This window comes from Strigops habroptila, chromosome 1 (assembly GCF_004027225.2).
Source record: "Strigops habroptila isolate Jane chromosome 1, bStrHab1.2.pri, whole genome shotgun sequence".
NCBI lineage: Eukaryota > Metazoa > Chordata > Aves > Psittaciformes > Psittacidae > Strigops > Strigops habroptila.
Genome location: NC_044277.2, coordinates 105,707,321 through 105,726,971, shown reverse-complemented (window position 1 = coordinate 105,726,971; position 19,651 = coordinate 105,707,321). Strand labels below are relative to the sequence as shown.

At 43.1% G+C, this 19,651-nt stretch overlaps 1 protein-coding gene across 1 annotated transcript in view; it reads left to right on the top strand.

Moving 5' to 3' along the window:
- Nucleotides 1-297: 297 nt before the first annotated feature.
- The window catches only part of CNPY1 (canopy FGF signaling regulator 1), a 39,170-nt gene continuing 19,816 nt past the window's right edge, over nt 298-19,651 (top strand). The window contains 2 exon segments of the mRNA XM_030483354.1: nt 298-342; nt 4,659-4,754. Of these exon segments, the coding sequence (XP_030339214.1) occupies nt 298-342; nt 4,659-4,754 (141 nt within the window).

Genomic DNA, 19,651 nt, shown 5'->3' with positions numbered 1-19,651 from the left:
TATAGCTGATGAAAGCTCCCAACAGATCAATGAAGGAAAAGGGTATAAATCAGTAGTATTGGAAGATGTCACTTGAGAGCAAATCTATTCTCAAGCTAAGGTAATATTTTCTGATACTCCCTGTAAGTTGAATGCAGTTAATGTGAAATGTGGGATAGAAAAAAAAAAAAAATCCAAATGACACTTGAAGGGAAAATGAAAGTTTAAAATATGATCTCTAGGATCCCTCTTCTGTGCAGAGGGCTTTGGATGAGAGAGAGCACCCATCCCGTTAGCAGTCACAAAGATAGGGCTGCAATGGCCAACTTTGCTGCTAGGACAGAGGTGAACTTCTGTTTGCAGGTGAGCAGCAACCTCCATTTAAGCACTGCCTCAAGATGTTGCTCAGCTCTTGGCTCTGTGGACAACCTCTCATCTAACAGAAAGGCACACAGCCCAGCTGAAAGGTTCCCCGCAGGAATGTAGGCAGGCGTTTCTTGTGAAAGGAGCAAAAGATGTTGCCGCACATCTGGTTTGCATTACGCCATCTCATTCATTTTGACTGTGTTAAATCACTTTAAGTTAATGTGCAGTATACTAGTGTATGATGGTGTAAAACTCCATTTACAAAGGTGTCTGGAACAATCAGCTTTCTGTTGAACATAGACTTTACTGAGCAAAAAGAAAATTAATAAACGTAACTAAGAAAACTACTATTCTTGTCTGCAGTAATTGCTTCCCCTTCATCATCTGTTGAGTTTTAATATGTAAATGAATGGAGAGAGCCTTCTGGCTTTGCAGCCTCTGTGAGCAAAGTTTCTTGATGACGAATACCATTCGGGGAAAAAAAGGAATCCACTGTGTGGTGAGCCCATGCTAGGACTCATTTATACTGGTTTTAAATCGCTGAACTTATTTCCAATCATCGCTGGTATGAAATCAGACCAAGGGAGCACTGACAGAGTGCCTGGTCTTCTGTCTGGGCTGGGTTCCTCCTGCTTGTGCTATGCACCTTCCTACCCTGTTTTTCCATAAGTTCTTGTAATATTCTTCCTACAGCAAAAGAAAAGAGAAAGATGAGTAGGTTGTCATGGGTAGAAAAAGAGCTAGCTCCAGAAGAGACATGTGCCCTCCGAGTCCCCTGGGGCATGTTGAACTGTTGCAGCTGAGTGCATCATTTCGCTCTCAAGGTTGTGTGTGTGAGGGCAGGAGGCACAGGCTAGGTAATTGCCACTTTTCTCTCCAAGGCTAGGTTTAGCAGTAGTTGTAGGGACGACCTGTTCTCTGCCTGCAGAAATCATTTTCCATGTGTCTGCCTGCTTTAGCTTCTGCTTGATTTCTCTGTCTACCTAGAGCTCGGAGTTGTAGAGATAGGTAGATAAGTTTGAAGTTATCCTCTTGTGCATGAATGCCTGGGTTTTTTAAGATAAAATTCTCTGACATCTCAAACTTCTGTCTTGAACATACATTAGACAAGTTGCTTCGTGTGTATATATATACGTATTTGCAGTGCTCACAAAGTGATAGCTCCATTGAAGTTTCTGTTAGAAAATGCTTTTTTCCTGCACAGGCTGGAGGCAAGGGGAGGAGACAGGTTTGTAAACTCACCTCACAAGCTGGATCTGACCTGGAATTCAGTTTGCTCCAGGGTGAATTCTCAAACACAGAGAGATAAAGAAGAAAGTCTTGTCCTTAGGCCACCAACCCGGATTTGAAGTGCATGGCTTCCACAGCCTTGCCACGTGCCTGAGCCCTCCTGTGCCTCCAGTGTCCCTTTTTTGGGGAGAGAAAGAAGCAGCTGTTCTTCCTCCACCCCGTGCCATGATTCCTGGACTCTTTATGGAGCTTCTCAGAGCCTGTCTTGTTCCATCACCTGATGGTAGTCCTTGGCTGCCCTCCCAGATGCTGTTTCATGCAGGGACTGTAGCAGCCTCATAGGGAGAGGTGATGTGACCTCCTTCCTCCAGTCTGCCACTTGCACATTTTTCCCATGTTTTGCATTAGCCATTTTGCATGCTGGCTTTCGGCTGGTTCCGGTGGAGCCTGCGTGGAAGCTCGGTCAGTGTTCCTCATTTGCTGAGGAATTACTTCGTGTCTGACTGCATGCGCCTCACTGGGTGATGCAGATCACCCCACATCCATGACTCATCTTTTTGCTATTAAGCACACGTCCAATGTCTGTGCCTTCTGATGATGATCTTATTTTTTTTCTCAAATGCATAATATGAAAGACCAAGGACTTAGAAGCAGTACTCTTTCAAGACCACCTTCCTCTGCTGATAGTTTTATAGTTACCTTTAAAGTCCTGTTGTTTAAACACCTCCCTTTCATCTATGATGTGCCCGGTTAATTTTGGTTTGAGTTCAGAACCTAAGCTGTCACAGAGTATGGAGTAAATTATTTTATAGAAGTCTGTTACATGTTAGAGTATAATATCAAGTTACAAACAGTTATGTTCATACTGCATTACATTTAGTATATTATTTTTATATATATTATGAATTGAACTCTGAACCAGCACATTATCCTTCCCAGGAGCTGGGTCAGCTTACGGTTTGGCCAGGTCCTTTGACTTTTGGAAATCGGTATTATGTTGCAGAAATCATTTTCCCTGCAAATTCCAAGACATATTGAAAATTCATATTAATGTTCCAGTGCTAAGGTTTTTGGGTAGGTTCTCTTACATTTACATAAACAAGAGCTTAACAGCTGAAAATGAGACTAGCCCTGAGGTGGGAAGGCAGCAAAGCATGAGCAGGGTAGACAGGACTGCTCAGCGCTTGATAGGAATCTCTAACCAAGAGGCTTGTGGTGGCTTTGAGAAGGCATCAAGCACTCAGGTTCAGGGTAAAAGAGCTGCTAAAACTGGAAGGAAGACTAACTTGGGAACTTTGCTCCTCTGTCTTTTCCAGCAGTGCAAACTGGGAAGAGACATGCTGAAGGAAAAACCCTGAAGGAAAGGAAATGGGGGTCAGATACAGTGTTGAGGACCATGTCATGGTCTGACTAGGGAGCTCAAAAAGCCACGTGCCAACTCTCCAGTCCTCAGAGAGGGGCTGCAAACTCCATGTTCCTCCATTGAGGGTTGGACTGTATGTGTACAAGCCCCCAGGGAATTCTGAGATTAAATGTCACTCTCAGGAATGCAGTAACTTCACTTATTTTAAATACATTTTCAGCCCTTTGCCGGTGATTAAAGTTCAAGGTCGAGATGCATCTTTCCTTGTGGACATTTGCTTTGATTCCTGATGTGCTTTACTGAAAAATCTCAAACATACAGTGAAGAAGGTGACAGCATGTCAGAGAACTACATACTTAGTTCTAGCAGCGAGTCAATCAGACATCTAGGCAATTACCCTCTGCTCAGGATGACAACTGAGAGATGTGTTTATTCTGTCTCCAGGAATCTCTGTTATTTTAGGATCCTTTCCAAAGTGCAACCAGTGCTAACTCGTCAGTATGTGGAGACTCTTGTTTATGCTTTGGTTTCCTATCTGGGTGGGATTATTCAGTTATTGACTTGCTGGCCCCCACTCAACCTTTTAAATTCATTTCTACCTTCCACGCAATTTCTTGGCAGGAGCTACAGGCTGTCTAAGCCCAAGCTCTCATATCTTCATCTGTGCTGATGAATCTTTTATCTGTTTTTCGAAGGGTATTAGCTCTTCCATGAGCTGTTATGTGGCACCTTGCTATCACGGCTGAGGCTCCGGCTGCAGATTGGCATCTCCCACAGCTTGACATAGCAGTTGCTGGTCCTTCCCAGAGCTTCTTTACCATGATGGCCCTTGCAGAGACAGGACTCACTCCGCTTGTGTGGTGGGATCTGTGTGTAAGACCCTGCTCTCCTTTACATCCCTATAAATCACTGTAGGTCAGGTCTGAGATACCTGAAAGCCAGATATTGCCTGTCCTCTCCAGTTATAATGTAGGCACACTGCAGACAGCAGCAGTTACAACTCCTGCCTGAATCTGTTTAGTGAGCTAAATATTTTCTGCTCCATGGGAGCACCCAGTGCCATATAAGCTGGAGGCTTCCCTCAGGCAATGAACAGATGAGTTTAGCTGGAACAGACTTTGTTATCTTTTGACACTTTATTGGGGAATCAGTTACTTCCGTGAAAGAAAAGGTGTTCGTGATGGCATTTGCCTTTCCGAGTGATGCAAAGCCTCTGGCAAGCTACAGAAGTGAGCACTGCTGCTCAGCTCAGGGGTGGGCCACCGTTACCTGCCAGTGTGTCCCCAGCTGGGGCAGGAGTTACAAGCAGCCTATATACAGTGAACTCAAGGTCCCCCTTTTTATTTGGAGAGGATTCAATATAGTAACCTGTACACTGCCCTGACCAAGCAAGCCTTGGGTCTCCAGCCAAGACCCCCCAGCATGACCTGGAGCTGGGTGCTGCAGCATCACAGGCAGGATGGCGCTGAACCACACGCAGAGACAACCCTCTCCTACCCTGCTCAAACCTCTTCCTGCTAAAACTCTCCCCACACACCCGCTTCTCCCCCTGTGAAGCTGGAGGACAAAGAGGGTTGTACAGGTTCAGGAGGCCTTTCTCTATTTATGTTCCTGGAAGCCTGGTTATTATAGCAGTAGCCTCTAGCTACATACGTGAAGAGGAGCACCTCCACCAGGCACCTCCTGTAATAATGACTTCTTTTTTCTTTGAACTTGCGAGGCACTGTTGTATGACATTAAGAAGGTGAATCCAAAGAGGACCGTAGATGTAGGGTCATTCCAAGTAAACCCTGACGGGACACAAGAGAGGAGTAAGGTAACAGAAAAATGATATGACAGCACATAATTGCTGATATGTGCAATTACCAACCACTTATCCAAACAGCAGTTGGTCTTAATCTTACAACCTTTTTTCTTGCTAAGGGTATCAGCCACTAAATTGCTTCTGCTTCCTCTGGGACCCAAAGTAATCTTTAGGCTTGAAATTGAGGTATTTTCCTTCCTTTTCAGCACCTACATTTCTTTGCCTTTTTAATATTTGAAGCAGTATTGTTCCATTGTTAATCTTGATAAAAAATAAATCAGAGCTACACACATTATTAAGACAGAGAATGAAAGGGAAAGAATATACGTTCTACCTAGAGACAGACCGTTATCTGATCAGGCATTGCACTGGAGGTCCAAATAGTGTCCATTGCCATCCACAGGCTGCTTGTGGGTGCTGGATACCTTCAACTTCCATTACCCAGGGTGGGAACTGACAGTGGTCAATATTTTGCTGGACCATGCTCTAACATAGCCAATTTTCAGAAGCAGGACTTGGCTTACTGTATGTGTTTTGCAGCAAAGAAAATAGGGATCATACTAGATGCATGTAAATAGAAAAGGCTCTGGAAACATTTGCTTAGCTAGGTAATTCAGCAAATATTTCAGAGGATTGTTGTTGACTCAGGTAATGGACTTTTCCATCATTGCTGTCTCTAAATCGAAAGGCTTAAGAGAGTATTTTATTTAAGGCATATTGAAGATCAATAAAAAGCTTCTTTTTTGTAAATGGCAGTGGCCTTCTCGAAATGATGCTTCTCAGGCCTGGCTTTGCATGTCTATTCCCAAGCTATCACTGAGGAGGACTGAGGACTATGCTGTCCAAGGATACATGTGGAAAGAGGCCACAGTTTTCCAAGGCAGCAGGAGGTGAGATCCAAGACACCTGAGTCTTCTGAAGCCCAACTCCTAGAACTTCACTGTCAGTGAGAACTTCAGGTTTCAGGTACCATTGTGGCCAACAGCAAGAGGCCGACTTATGGTCAAACAAGATTAACAACTCAGAGAAAGTGAGAGGAGGGCTTGCTTGGCATTGCATGGTTAGTCTATAGCAGAAGGGATAGCTCCTGGGGTTCTCTTGGTGTGGCCTCAGGTCAGCACCCCAACCCTTGGGCGTTGCTGCCTATAACAGTGTGGTCAGTGTCAGGCTTCAGAAGTAGACTGGTACATATTTGTCTTCCTCAGTTTGAGCAAGAAAGTAATTTCAACACACGAATGACGTCTTGATGTGGGCAAGAGTATGAATGGGTGCCCACACCTGCCTGTGGACACACGGACACGTAAGACCTGACTGCAGTAGATCTTGGTATGATAAGTAAAACCATACAGATAACTAAGCATACATTAGTAAAGTCTGACTCTAGTGCATACTGCCATTCTTGTTTATTCATATGTTGACCCCAATATTAGCAGTACACATTTCTTAAACAAAATCCATGTCCTGCTCTGCTAATTGTTAACATAACAGAGGGTTCGTGAACCCGTCTTTCATCACATCACTTAAACATTATTTAAACAGTATTTTATTACATTTATTTCTTCAGAGGTAAAAACAGTTCCTTGCTATGCCTGTCAACTGATTTGAAAACTAAATATCTAAATTGCTGTAGTTTATTTTTCACAATGATTTCTATATTTTTTCAATATTAGCCTTTGAGAATAAAACAAAGAATGTAGCCCTCTGTTGTCTTAATTTTGGGATATCAGAAGACTGCTTTCCCAGGAACAAAATATTGGCTGGCTTGTAACAGAATGAGTTTTAGACCCTGGTATGGATCTTCAAAAGTGAGTAAGGGAGTTAGATGCCCAAACCTACTGACTTTCAATGAGAATTGGTTACTTAAAATTCAGAGGCCTCCTTCAAAAGCTCATCCCTAATCTCTTCAGAACAATTTCTGCTTCATTGTAATTAACTGTGGATTTAGACTTTACTATAAATTCACCTTGACTAAAATTTACAAAAGCATTCTGAAGTCTTATTTTCAAAATGGCTGAGGACCCAGAGAGCCCAAGCTCTACTGAAAGTCCCCAAAATTACTAATGCCATGTCCAAAGTGTGGCACTGGAGACCTTTCCTGAGCTCCTTTCCTTCAGACACACATTTGCAGATCCCATTTCTATCCAATGGTAAGGTCTGAGCACCCATCGCCTTCCTTCCCACCAAGAGCTGCAGTGTAGGGGCTAGAGAAGGGCTGCAGCAGCTCCTGGTCATTCTGGACCTGGCAAAGGTGACCAGGATAGTGAGATGTGCAGTGAAACATACCTGCCCATGCTCTGCACATGTCTCCCAGGGCCGCAAGGTTTAGGAAGCTCAAGCTACTTCAGTATTTTGAAAACGTAAGTTCCTTTGTCTTTGTAGGGTTTTTGACCATGATTTGTTTTGGTCTGATAGGTCATACAATTAAAGGGATACATTTTATTACGATATTGCTCTTCAAGAAGAAGAGAAAGATTTAGCTTGGTGTGAGTGAATATATGTTCATAATGGATCTTGAAGTGGACATAGAGAATGGATAGATGTGGACATAGGATTTCTCTTCTCAGCCAATCTGTTAACTGTGTACCATGTAGAATAGATTTTAAGAGTGGCATAATTGTCCCCTGTCTATTGATTGGTCTACTACTTTGGCAAGAAAAAGGGGTCAGTGAAATCCAATATTGAAAGCAATGGCAGAAAAGCAATGAAAAAAACTTCTCTGGAAGCTTTAAGTTTAAGATTCCCCCTTCTTCTGGTACGATTGCAGGAGTTTCAATTCTAGGCTCTGTTTCTGCCAAACGCTGCATGCTATTATGCACACGATCCGTCCTGTAGCCCTCCGTATTATGTCACAATTCAAGCAGGCTCCTATGTATTCTCAAAATCAGAGCTATGATCCAGAGGCTGGATCTCATTGCTTCACTGCAACTTGCTACTGGGTGACAAGTGGTTCCGTGCCCTAGGAAAGAAAAAAAGAAGTCTTTTGAAGATTACCCATCCTACACTGGAATCAATCAAAGAAACAAACAAAAATAGGACACTCAGAAAAGCCTGTACTTTATGTTTTCCAGTAGGCCAGCACTGTTAGCTCCTATCTGGGAAGCCTCAGACTAAGATTTCCCATCTACTGATTCACATAAGAGTCTTGATTTTTTTAGGTTGGTGAGTGGGGTTTTTTTTGGGGAGGTTCTTGGGTTTTGATTGGGTTTTTTTGTGCAGAAGATGCTGATTGCTGACGATTACTTTTTTTGGAAGAATCACATGAACCAGCTCTGACAACGATTTCATAAGGGCAAGCTTTTTAGTTCTAGGAGGACACTCATGTGCAAGGCTGGATTGACACCGAGACAGAGCAGTTGTTTAGAAAGAGGAGGTCAGGTAGGCAGGTCTGTGCTGGTAACCACCAGGGATAGGACCAGTTCTCTTCCGTAGTCAAAAGGTATGACATGAGTTGTGTCTTGATCCATGCTAAACACTCTTCACCCTAAAGTACGTACTACATCCTGCACTGTCCCCAGAGAAATACCTTAATACCCTGAAATAGTGATTTACTGAAATCAGTTCAATAACGTGGATGTTACCAGCTCAGTGCCTGAGCCCATGTGTGACACTTGGCAGCTAGAGCCTTGCCTAGCTCCAGCTCTCCTTTCTGGGTACCATAGGTATCAGTAACATCAGTGCTTCCACCATTGGGCTTGTTGGACATTTTTTGGCACCATGATCTCCTATTTTCCCCGGCAGTGTATTGATTATTTGGGGATTCATTTGTTTTCTTGTTTTTGAACAGAAAGTTCATCCTAAAGCTGAGAAACTTTTTTATTATTAAGCTTTTGTGAGGCTTGTTACATCTATAATCAGGTTTAAATCCACCACATCAGGCTGAATGCAAGTGTGTGGACAGAATAAATTACACCTCAGAGCAACCTCTCCACAAACAGTCCTCCCAGTCAGAGCTTCGTCCTACATTTCCACCTCTGATTTTGCATTGCTTGTCTAATTATGTTGGCTGCTGTGTAATTATTTTCATGGAACAATAATTTTAACAGCATGCAGTTTATCAGAGGTGCAAATGATACATAATAACGTGCAGCAATTTTCAGTTAAAACTTCCATAATGTTCATAAGTCTTTGCATTTTTCAATAAATTTAAGAGGAAAAATATTCTCCATTTTGCATCCTTCCTTTTCCTTTTTCTTAGTGAAAACAATCTACTGATTTTCTTGGAGTCAATTAAACCCATTTGAAATAAAGCACTTTTATTTTGGAACAAGATTGTCCACACAGGGAGTTAATCAAGAATAATTATTCCTCTCTAAATTCACATCCTCGAATAATTTGAATTAAATCCCCAGCATAGACGAGCCCTAAATGTCAGAGAAGGTTAAAAAAAAAAGTCAGCTGGAGGAGCGCTATCATATCAGAAAGCCGTGAGAATAAAAGCCTTGTCTAGTCATCCAGGCCATGCCAGCAAGTAAAGCCATGTTAAGACTGATTCAGACTCATTCACCAGACTTGATTACACATGCATTTGCTCTGTGCTTTGAGGTCAATCACATATACATTTCAGTAGCATCATCTGTATGTACGCACCGTGGTGGCAGCATCAGGGAGGAAGATACTGCGATCATCAGAAGAAAGCAAGTTTAAACATATTTCAGGGAAAGAATTTTGCTCATGGATGCCTTTTCCAGCAGGCTGAAGGCAGCACAACTCACAGACCTTTCAAAAGATGGGAGCTATGGGGAATTCAGGCGGATCTGCACTTCCATCTCAGATTTGCCAAACTCAGGTGTTATTAAAACCCAGGGTTTGCTTTCAGATTGCTGCCAATTGAACAAGGTTTGTAACCATTACTTCTCCAAAACAACATTAATGCAGTAAAAGGAAAATATTCTCAGTGTATTTACCTGCATGATACTGCATTCCCTAAGCAAACTACTGGCTGCTGGCAAGCAAAACCTGGAAGCAAATCCCACAGCCATTGTACAAACCCTCACAGTGGTGGGTGGTAGATGGCTTGGCCAGGATTTCCATCTGAAAAACTTCAAGATGCCATGAACATCTGAGCTCAAGCTTTTATCAAACACATGTACAGGGCAGTACTTACATTTTGAGATGATTCTCTGTTCAACAGAGTTTTTCTCACCAAAGTGTACACCGTGGCTGGCTCCCCTGCAGGTTTCACAAGGAAAATGGGGCTATCAGGCAGAGATAAAAGGAAGCGTCTTTATGCATAGCTGGACGCTTCTCTTATAGGAGGCAAGCCAGGCTAGCCTGCTGGGCTCAGTCCCATAGCACAGCATGAGCTGGGCTGCTTGGGTTTGCTTTTAGTGGGTGGAAAAAATAAACCGAGAAATGAGTTCCTGAGGCAAACAACCTCTTCGCTGCTGTTTTGGTGAGAGAAAATGTGCCTGAGGCAGCACCTTATCCCCACAGCCATGGTTCCACCTCATCTCTCTCCCTCCCAAAGGTCAAAGAGCAGCCAGCATTTGCAGTGAAGGAGAGTGCAGACCCCACTCTCTTCCCACCATCCCAACTTCCCTGTCCTGTCCCTTCCCTGAATGTCTAAACCCTCAAGGAAAACCTTTGCCCTTTCTGAAAGATGGTCCATATGTGTTGGGATGAGATAACAAGCTTAGTCTCTTGAAGATTAAGGACACGAGTAGCCACTGGAACTACTTTTTGAAGAATTTCAGCCTCTCCATCCTAAGGTGAGCCAATGAGGACAAATTCCAGTGGCAGCATCCATAGAGAAGGAAAAGCATCACTGCCAGTGACAGTGCAGTGAAGAAGAGAGGAGACTGCCAGCCATCACCGGTGCCTCTTACTGGGTGCTAGTGCTAGCATGTGCAAAGAATTCCTTTGGAGGCAGAAGGTCATGGAGAAAAAGCTCGGATTAACCAAACATCAAAAAAACCATCAAGTTACAGCACTTGGCAGGAGCACAAACCATAACGAAATGGCCAGTCCTTGAACGATGAGAGGATGAAGCACCACATGGCAGTCGGTGATTAGGTCAAGTGCAGGGTGGATGTAAGATGCAGCGCTTGGTCCTGAGCACCTCGGCTCTGCCCTGCATCCCACCCAAGCACCGGGGCAAGGTTTTTTTCCCAGCTCAGTGGAAAATGGCTGCTTTTAAGTTTATTCAGAAGAACGTCATTGGATGTTGTCCAGAAAGTTTACTCTCTGGAGCCATGCAACACCACTTTGTCATTCCTGTGCTCAAATGACCCATGGAAATGCCAGGGTGTGAATGAACTCCTTTTTCAGCTGCTTTGGGTTCAGGCACTACAATCCTTCTTCTATCCAATTTCCGGCTGTGTCAATGAGGAACCACCAGAGCAGGGATCTGTGTCTGACCCGAAGCAGGCTGGTTTTCACATTCCTGTTACATAGCCCTGCAGATGGTTCTTCCATGCTGGATCTGGAGGGTGGCTTTCCCCATTCTCCTGATGTCTTATCATTACTGTTTGATCTGACAAAGGCTTTTCTTTCTGGGTCATGACAGAAATAACACTGGGTTTAAGGAAGAGGAATTTGTTAGACAGTTACTATGATTTTTTTAATCAAGGTTTTTGACTCAAAGGACTGCTGGAGCAAGCACCAAGATGCTTGTTTCTGGAGAATACTGAATTCACTGTAAATGCAGGCAGATGGAGCCAAGGAAAATAATTGTTTCTGAAAATGAACAGAATTGGATGCAAAGCTTCACCTCAGAAGAAAGCTGACAGAAGCTTGTGATGAAGTACAGGAAAACAAGTAGCCACAGTTAAATAGGAATCCAATTTTCATGGAAGCCTACAGTGGATGCTGGTCTCCTGCTCATGTGAGGGCTGTGCAGTAATTCCTGTCATCTCTTCTTTTTCTTGTTCTTTGCCAGCAGATGTGACTGGGAGAGGTTTCCTTGTCTCTTCTCCCTACTGTGAAGTTTAAGTATCACACTTCTTGTAGATACACATGTGCCTGTGGTATTGATGCCAGCTACGGTTATCATTTCAAGTCCTAGTTCAATATTTGGAGTTTATCTCCAGAAAAATGAGAACACTCCATGAATCCATGAGTGATTGCTCCAGCAGCCAGAGCAGTGATTCATGAAGACCCTGAGGCACGTCTGAGGGTGACAGGCTCTCCTCCTCTGTTAGTGTCAGCAGATCTGATGGGGAGTGCATAAGCCAGCTAAGAGGAACAGGGTTAGCTCAGCCCAGCTGAGATATATCAGCTTCTCAGTTTTAGGTGGAGACATGTTTCCTTTTCCATGTACACTACCAGTATGCACTGCTGCCAAGGGCAGATACCACTGAGGCTTCCATTCAAACAAATTAAAGCAGGGAGCTATCCCATCTCCTGTTAAGTCACTTTGGTGGACTGGTGGCAGACTTCCTCTGTGTCTATCAAGACCTAAGATGAATAAGCTCAGGCTGTTTCTCAAATTAATGCACTGCCACTTTCCCACTGCTCTCCAAAACTGTACAGCAGATAGAAAGACTAAAATCCTTTAGTACTGTTCATCCCTTTCTGTCATTTGGGTTTCCTGATGATTTCTCTCCAGCCAGGTGTCTTTGCTCTGGATCTTTGGCTTCTTGATTTTTTTTCCCAACAAAAGTTTTCTGTTGCAAAAACTCATTGAAGCAAGTGTCTGTCAGACCTAAGTATAGAGACGAATGGACTTCTTAATGCTGTCTTGGGCACTCAGAGAAGTCAATGAACAGGATTTAATCCAGTGTGTGACATGAAAGGTTGTTCTTCGGCTAATACTCCGGGCAGGTTAAATGTAACTGTAGGGTCAGCTCTTGCAGCAGAAGCAAAACATTTAAGCAAAATGTCGATTCTGTGTGCCACAATGTTTCGAGCTTGTGTGAGGAAAAAGCTCCAAGTATTAAAACTGTTGTTATACGAATAGTTCTTGTTCTTCCCCCACAAGTTGGAGACCTCAACTTTGCAACAGTGTTCTGCATCTTACCTTACCATGCCAGCTGACCTCTGCTTTTGTTCTTCAGGTATAAGTAGAGTGTCCACACACGTGTATTTCTATACAGAGACTTTCTCTGAACAGAATTCTTTGACAAGTTAAAAATCCAAATTATTGCATTTTTAAGCCAGGTACAGAGTTCTGATAACTCTCAAAATATAAAATTGTATAAATTCTTTAAGATCAATAAATTGTTTTAACTAATTATCAAATTCCAACCTTCAGTAATAAGGCAGAACTTCTTAGCTAAGGCAGAGTACTGAGATGAAAGCTGTTATGGATCTGTAGGCTGCTTTACTCAAACAAAGTGTTTCAGGAAAGCACAAGTACATTTTCCTGACTGCCTAAAATGTCAGTCTGAAATCCCAGTGTGTCCTTGAGCACTGCGTGCATGAAGCGTTTTGTGGGTAGCAGTGTCCATGGATATCTAAGTATAGCTACAAGGTAAGATATGTTGCACTCGTCTCCTGATCTTTGCTACATATATTGGATAGGCAACTACAGAAAATCCACTCTCCAACTCAGTTAAGCAGATCTGAATGTCTTTATTGGACACCTTTTCAGCCAGGGACTTTTCTTCTGAGTGGATTAAATTCACTCTATACACAACAATATTTCTGACTTTGAACATGAACAGGGATTTACTTTTTTCCCCACAGCTCTTTTCCATTCTCATTAAAAGCAGCACATCGACAACATGAGAGACCAACACTACCAGCTTTCATGCAGAATTGAGCACCTACACCAGCAACAGAGTTTGTATTTCCTAGCACCCATCCTTACAGGCATGCATCCTTCCTTGGGTGGAAGCATCATACAGGGTGCAAAGGGAATAATATGTCTGTGACCCGATTGTCTCCTTTGTACTGAGATTACCCGCTATGACACTGACTGCAGTTGCCTTTGTGATTTATGTCCTTGTTCCTTAATGGCACGAAGCAGTTTTTAAAACCAGGGGAGGTAAGTATGCTCAGTGTGTATGGACACTGCTCAGTGAAGCAGCTACCAAACTGCATATTGAATAACATCCCTGGATTTACTAACCTCTGCTTATAAAGGCAAAATATTTACCCTACTGAGTCAGAGGCTGGGATCTTCAGTTTGCACAGCACTGTCTCAAGACTGTTCGTCTTGGATACAGTGGCAGATTTACCATCAGCTTCTCTGGGAGTCATAGGCAGGCCAAAACCAAGGGTTTATGGAAATACTATCCGTAGTTCCTAATCCTCTGCTGGAAGACTTTCCAGAAAGGCTGTGCTGTCAAGCCCCCCTTCACCTTCCTCAGAAAGTTATATTTGCATTTTATGTAGTGCCCCCATTTACTGGATCCTTTTGTGGAAAATCTGAATCAAGCAGAGATATTTAACTTCCACACAGCTAGCAGTGTATTCTTTTATTCAAGAATGGGGGAAAGAATGGAAAGGTTTTGCTTTTAATCTAGACAGACCCATCTGTTCAGGGCAAGGACATATACTTTATGAGATTATGGAACTGGATGTTACAAGTAGAACTGTATCTCTAGGCTTCCAGGTTCCAGTATTTTCTTTGCACACTACAACTTTATTTGTTCCAAAGCTCAAGTAAACTGGCCAGGTAGCATAAAATTAATTCCCTAATCCACAGACATAGCACAGATCTTCCATGTAATTCTCCAGTTGTTGTTCCAGGCTCTAGATTGTAATTTCTGTGCAGTGAACAATTCTCCATAAGGACTGCTGCCTCTAGAGCATCAATTCAATGTCATTATCACCCCCTGAAAGTAATTGCTCTATGGTCCCATTTCTGCCATGGACTGGATATGGTGGTACTGCAGGCAGGATCAAAGAATATGGAGAGAAACATGTTTCCATAAAAAAAAAAATAAAGTCTTCATCCAGAATAATCCTGTCTACTTCCCAGTGTGATGAGATCTGTAAAATAATATATTTGGATCTTTATTAGTTCCTTTGTATGTATGGCTTCCTTATTTCTAGCATTTAATATCAAGATATTCACGATTTATCTATAGACTTTAAAGAGAAGATAACGTGGTCTGCCTGAATCTCAGTGCTCACTGAAGGTATTTATTTGCTGCTTCATGCAGTGTTGCTGTAAGCTCCCTGCACTGTCTTCTCTGTTTCTCCTGGCTACCTTTCAGTCCCTAGCTTTCCATATTTTCTAGCCTTAGCTCCCCTGAAGGACTGAATCAAACTTTGGTGTTTAAGAAACTTGACAGACATCACCTTCTGTGTCATCAGGTATAGTGTTGTTTGCCCACTGGAGCTGTAAAATGCTCTCACAGCCTTGGCACATGAAAGCTGGCTCTGCAGCAATGAAGCTCGTACTTTCTGTCTTCCACAGCAGAAATCTGCAGACTGACTTCTGAGCTGGATTTCTTTTTTTAACCCTACAATGGGACTTAACAGTTTTGAGAGGTTTCAGTTTGCATTCAACAGATGAACCGATTCTGCTTTTATCTGTCAGAAGTCCTAGGCATTTTAGAGCCTTTAAAGTGAAATGATCCAGGAGGCTTGGCAGGCATTAAAGACCTCTCATTTACTTGCTGATCTGTTATGTTGCTTACAGTCCTCCACAAACAGATCTTAACTGGACTGCAGCACCAAAAGGAAAAACTTTGCTCTTGACATTTCCCTGAACACCCTTCAGCAGTGCTATAACCAGCCAGTAGCACATCCCTCTCTCATGTCTTTCTTTAACGAGGTTCATTTCCAGTTATTTTCCCCCAGTGCTGCATCCTTACCTTTTTTTCAGAGGCAAACACTGTTCAACTTCTTGCATAGGCGTATTTTCCAGGAATATTGGGCTGTTTTATCATATAGTCCATATACTGATTGCTTTTCTTTGTTACCTGTCCCTGAAGTCCTCTGTCAGGGATGCTCAGGTTTTCTGCTTTGTGCTTCTTTGAGCTTTTTTGTCTAACCTCAGGGCATTGAAACTTAGACCCTTTGATATTCTGTGAGCACTTCACAATGAAATACTCAGCAACTAACTGCTGACTTAAATGTTGGTCTAATCTGGAGTTTAGTCTGATAAACTTAACAGCTGACCCATCTTACATCATACTCGGCCCAGACTAGCCACAGGACTGACTCCACTGTACTGGGACGTCACTGAGCCGCTGTGTGACTCAGGATTGAAAAGGTTATCACAGAGCACCATGAAAGGCAGCTCAGGCTCAGGTGTCTCCCTCCAGGTGCCTCAGCAGTGTGCCTGGTCCAGCCAATTTCAGCTACTTTCATAACAGCATCACATAACTGGGGTTACGGCAGTCCCTGATGCAAGACATGAATGACAAAGCAGTGACAATGCAGGACATGCTCACCTATGTCAGGAAAGCTCTTGGCTTAAGTCAGCTCTGAAATCTGCAAAGCTGTAGCACATGCTAGCCTTTTTTTGATCTTTCCTTAATACCACTGTCATTCTGATCCTGGTCAGGATACCCACATGAAGCCTATCTTCTCCCTCCCTGCATCCTAGATGAGAGGATACTGACCTGGACTTCAGTACCTGAGATGACAAGCTCTGGTACAAGAAATTGCTAGAAGAAGTAACCCGGGTGAAGCTATGCTGATGTCTCCACGAGCTTTTGGAGGCTGCTCCTTTATTTTCAATACAGCCTTTTTCTTCCATTCTGCTTCTATGGTGATGTCTGTCTTCTTTCCTAAGGGAGTCCTCATCATTATATAAACTCTTATTACAGCTCTTTGTTGTCTGTTCTTGGTGATATTAAGCTTACTCTACTTACCGCTCCCCACCATTGCTTCCAGCCTCGTGGCCTTTCTCTTCCAGTCCCTCTGCCCTGTGGAGCAGGCAGAAGGGCTACCAAGTCAACTTTCCCTGGGGGTGGTGGACCCCATGTCCCCCACCCGCTAGCAAGAGCAAGAGTGCCCAGATTCCCCACTCTGATTGATGAAGAAATACTTTCAAGTCCACCAGGCCAGCTCATGCCCTCTGGTCCCTGCCGATCTTCCCCTACAGAGACTACTCACTTCTTTCCTGTACCTGTTTTAAATTCCCTGTGTGGCTCTGAAGAGCTGTTTGTTTGTGTGTCTCCCTACCACCAAACTGGCTTCTTTGTTCTGCTTCTGGTTACCAGCTGCAGTTGCTCTCCATGGGGAGGAGGTACAGCAAGCCACCCAAGCTGTGCTGCTTGGGCTTTGGGAAGAGAAACACATTCTCTGCCAGGTTATATACACAGAAGTATAGCTGTTTCCTATCTCCATAGTGTCTATCAAAACTCATTAGTTCTACATTCGTGTTTTCTTTGCACCCTCATGTTCTCAGTGAGGTTGACTCATTACTTGCCTGCCTTCTGGGGGGGTATATGCCATTGCCATACACCACCCATCTCCCAGGCAAATAAACCACCCGCTGTCCTCCCTTTTGCTGACAGGATTTAGATCCTTGGAGTCCTCATCTCTGTCTCCTTGTGGCACTGCTAAGCCTGCTATATTGATAAAGACTAGTATTGGTTATTACCTGAAGATTTTGATATAGAAATATCGAAATGTTAAAACAATTTTCCATTTCTTCTGAGGCTCTTTGGGATTTTCATTTCCTGTGTCTAAAATGGCATGTGATTTGAAGTGTCATCTCTCTGGCATGAAGTCCTTATTTGCTATATGCTGCATCTGCCTGATTTGATTGCGTTGGTTTTTCAGCCGCAAAAATATCCGGCAGGGCAGATCTCGCTCTTGCAATCAAATAAAGGAATTACTCTGTTATAAAAGACTGGAAAAATGACTTGTGCAGCCATCGAAGCGTCTCATAACAGCAGCAGGAAATGCCTAGCTGGCAAGTTGCGAGTGCAAGAGACAATAAGGGGTGAAACAGCAGTGCGTTGTGCCGGGATCAATGAAGGGTTTTCACAGTCCCCGCTGCAGAGTGTCAGCCCTGGGATTTGCCCAGGCTGCGGGCTCCCAGACCTGCCAAGGAGCTCATTGGATTTTCAGTCCTGGATGGTGAAACAAGTGGGGATGTGATTTGGAGATGCTGTAGCAGAGCATCTCAGGGGCTCTTTCAGTACACCTGTGGTAAATGAGCTCTGAAAATTAAAAAGGGAGGGAGTTTTGCTTCCAGTTGCAGCATGGATCTGTGAAATGAACAACAAGTGTTCTCGTAGAAAAAAAAAGGGGGGGGGGGCAGAAAAACCACTGCATTTAAATATTTCACACACGGCAGCTTAAAGTCTTGCATGCACATTCACATCCTCTTGCAGTTTATAGAAAGATAACTGAGAGGAGCTATCAGGCTTCCCCAGGAACCTGCTCTGCCCGACAAAACCCATTCTATTTATGCGACGGTGGTGTGTCTTTGTACAGAGACATGTGAAGCACCACCCGAAACCTAAGAGTCATTAAGGCGCCCTCAGGTCTGCCCACAGTCCTGCGGGGCCGGCCTGTGAGCGGCTGGACTGCACTACTGCCGTTACACCTCTGGGCTGCAGGGCAAGCACTCTTTCAGGGCAATGCTTTCCCTAAACGATGCCCCAGCGACGGCCTGACCTGCACTGACAGGGGAGAAGCAGAGATGGTAATTTTTATTTAGCCTGGCAGTACCCATTTCCTAAACGCGGATTTTTTCGCTCTTCTTTTTTCTTTTTTCCACAAAAATTAATCTAGATAAAATTTGCATTTGGGTTAGGTAAATTGCAGGAGGAATTGTGGAGTTGAAATGTTTCTGTTTAAAAAGGACCTGTTCTGCCATGTATTTCCTTAGTTTAAATAAACTAAATAGTCTTTCTGAACTTTACTTGCCCATTATTCTGATCTTGCACAAAGTTTTTACAGGAAATAACGCTCTTATAACGATCACCAAAACAATATGATCCTGTAAAGTATTATTTTTCACTCAAAAATAAGCTTATAAAGGAGTAGCTGTTCCTTTCTTATTTTCTTCAGGAACTTCCTGCAATTCAGATTTATCACTCTTGAAACAGACCCATTCTGAGCATTTTCAGAGTAGCTATGTAAAACTATAGTTTTCAGAGTAGTTATGACTTTTCTTTATATCGCCAGTCTTAAACTTTCTGTGAACCACTGGAAATGTTATAACGCAAAACGATAACTATAGCTTTTCAGTTCCTGAGATTCCTATGAGTCCTTCTGGGTCTATATGATTTATTGACAACCAAGATCAGATGAGCTTTGGTTGCCTTAATCCACACTGTAATACATATGGCTCCACACATATGGTTTACAAACAGTAGCTGATACTGCAACTGTTGTGCTAAAAGATTTGCAGCAGAGTATCAGGAAAAGGAGAATTATTTCTTTATTTCTCTCGTTTCTGATAATTTGGGATAATTTTTCTTTCTTTCTTTTTTCTTTCTTTCTTTTTTTTTTTTTTTTTTTTTTAATTATTCTTGATCAAAATATTGTACAAAAAGCAGTGTTCTACAAAACATTTCCTGGAAAGGAGAAAACAGTGGGCCAAGCCTGGGTTCTGTTAATGCCGTACACATCACCCAAGAGATGTAGCAGTGACTGAGATCCCTGCGGAGACTATAAGACCTCCATGTCTTCTGACAGGGAGAATATAGCCTTCTTGGTGCTGCTAAGGGCAAGCAATACCAAGGCTGGGGAAGCCCCATCCCTCCGGTCCAATATGGGAAGTTGGGTTAATCAGGCGAAGATACCTTGCACATTCCACATTCCAAATTGCAGATGGAAGATTTACAGCCGTTTTCTTGGCTTGGCAACCCTAGGTCCCTATCCAGTGCATTATTTTAAACAGCATTCTTAATATTAATTTATATGTCAGTTTCCAGTATATATCCCTATCTTTCATGTTCCGCAGTGTAATGGAAGTGGAGGCTGTGTTTTAGAACACTTTTAGCAGTGTTCTACATCATCCCTGAGGACAGCCTTGAAGGCACTGCTGTGTCCCTGAGGGACGCCGCTGAGATCCTGGAGTGCATTGGAAACAAAGAAACACAGAGCTG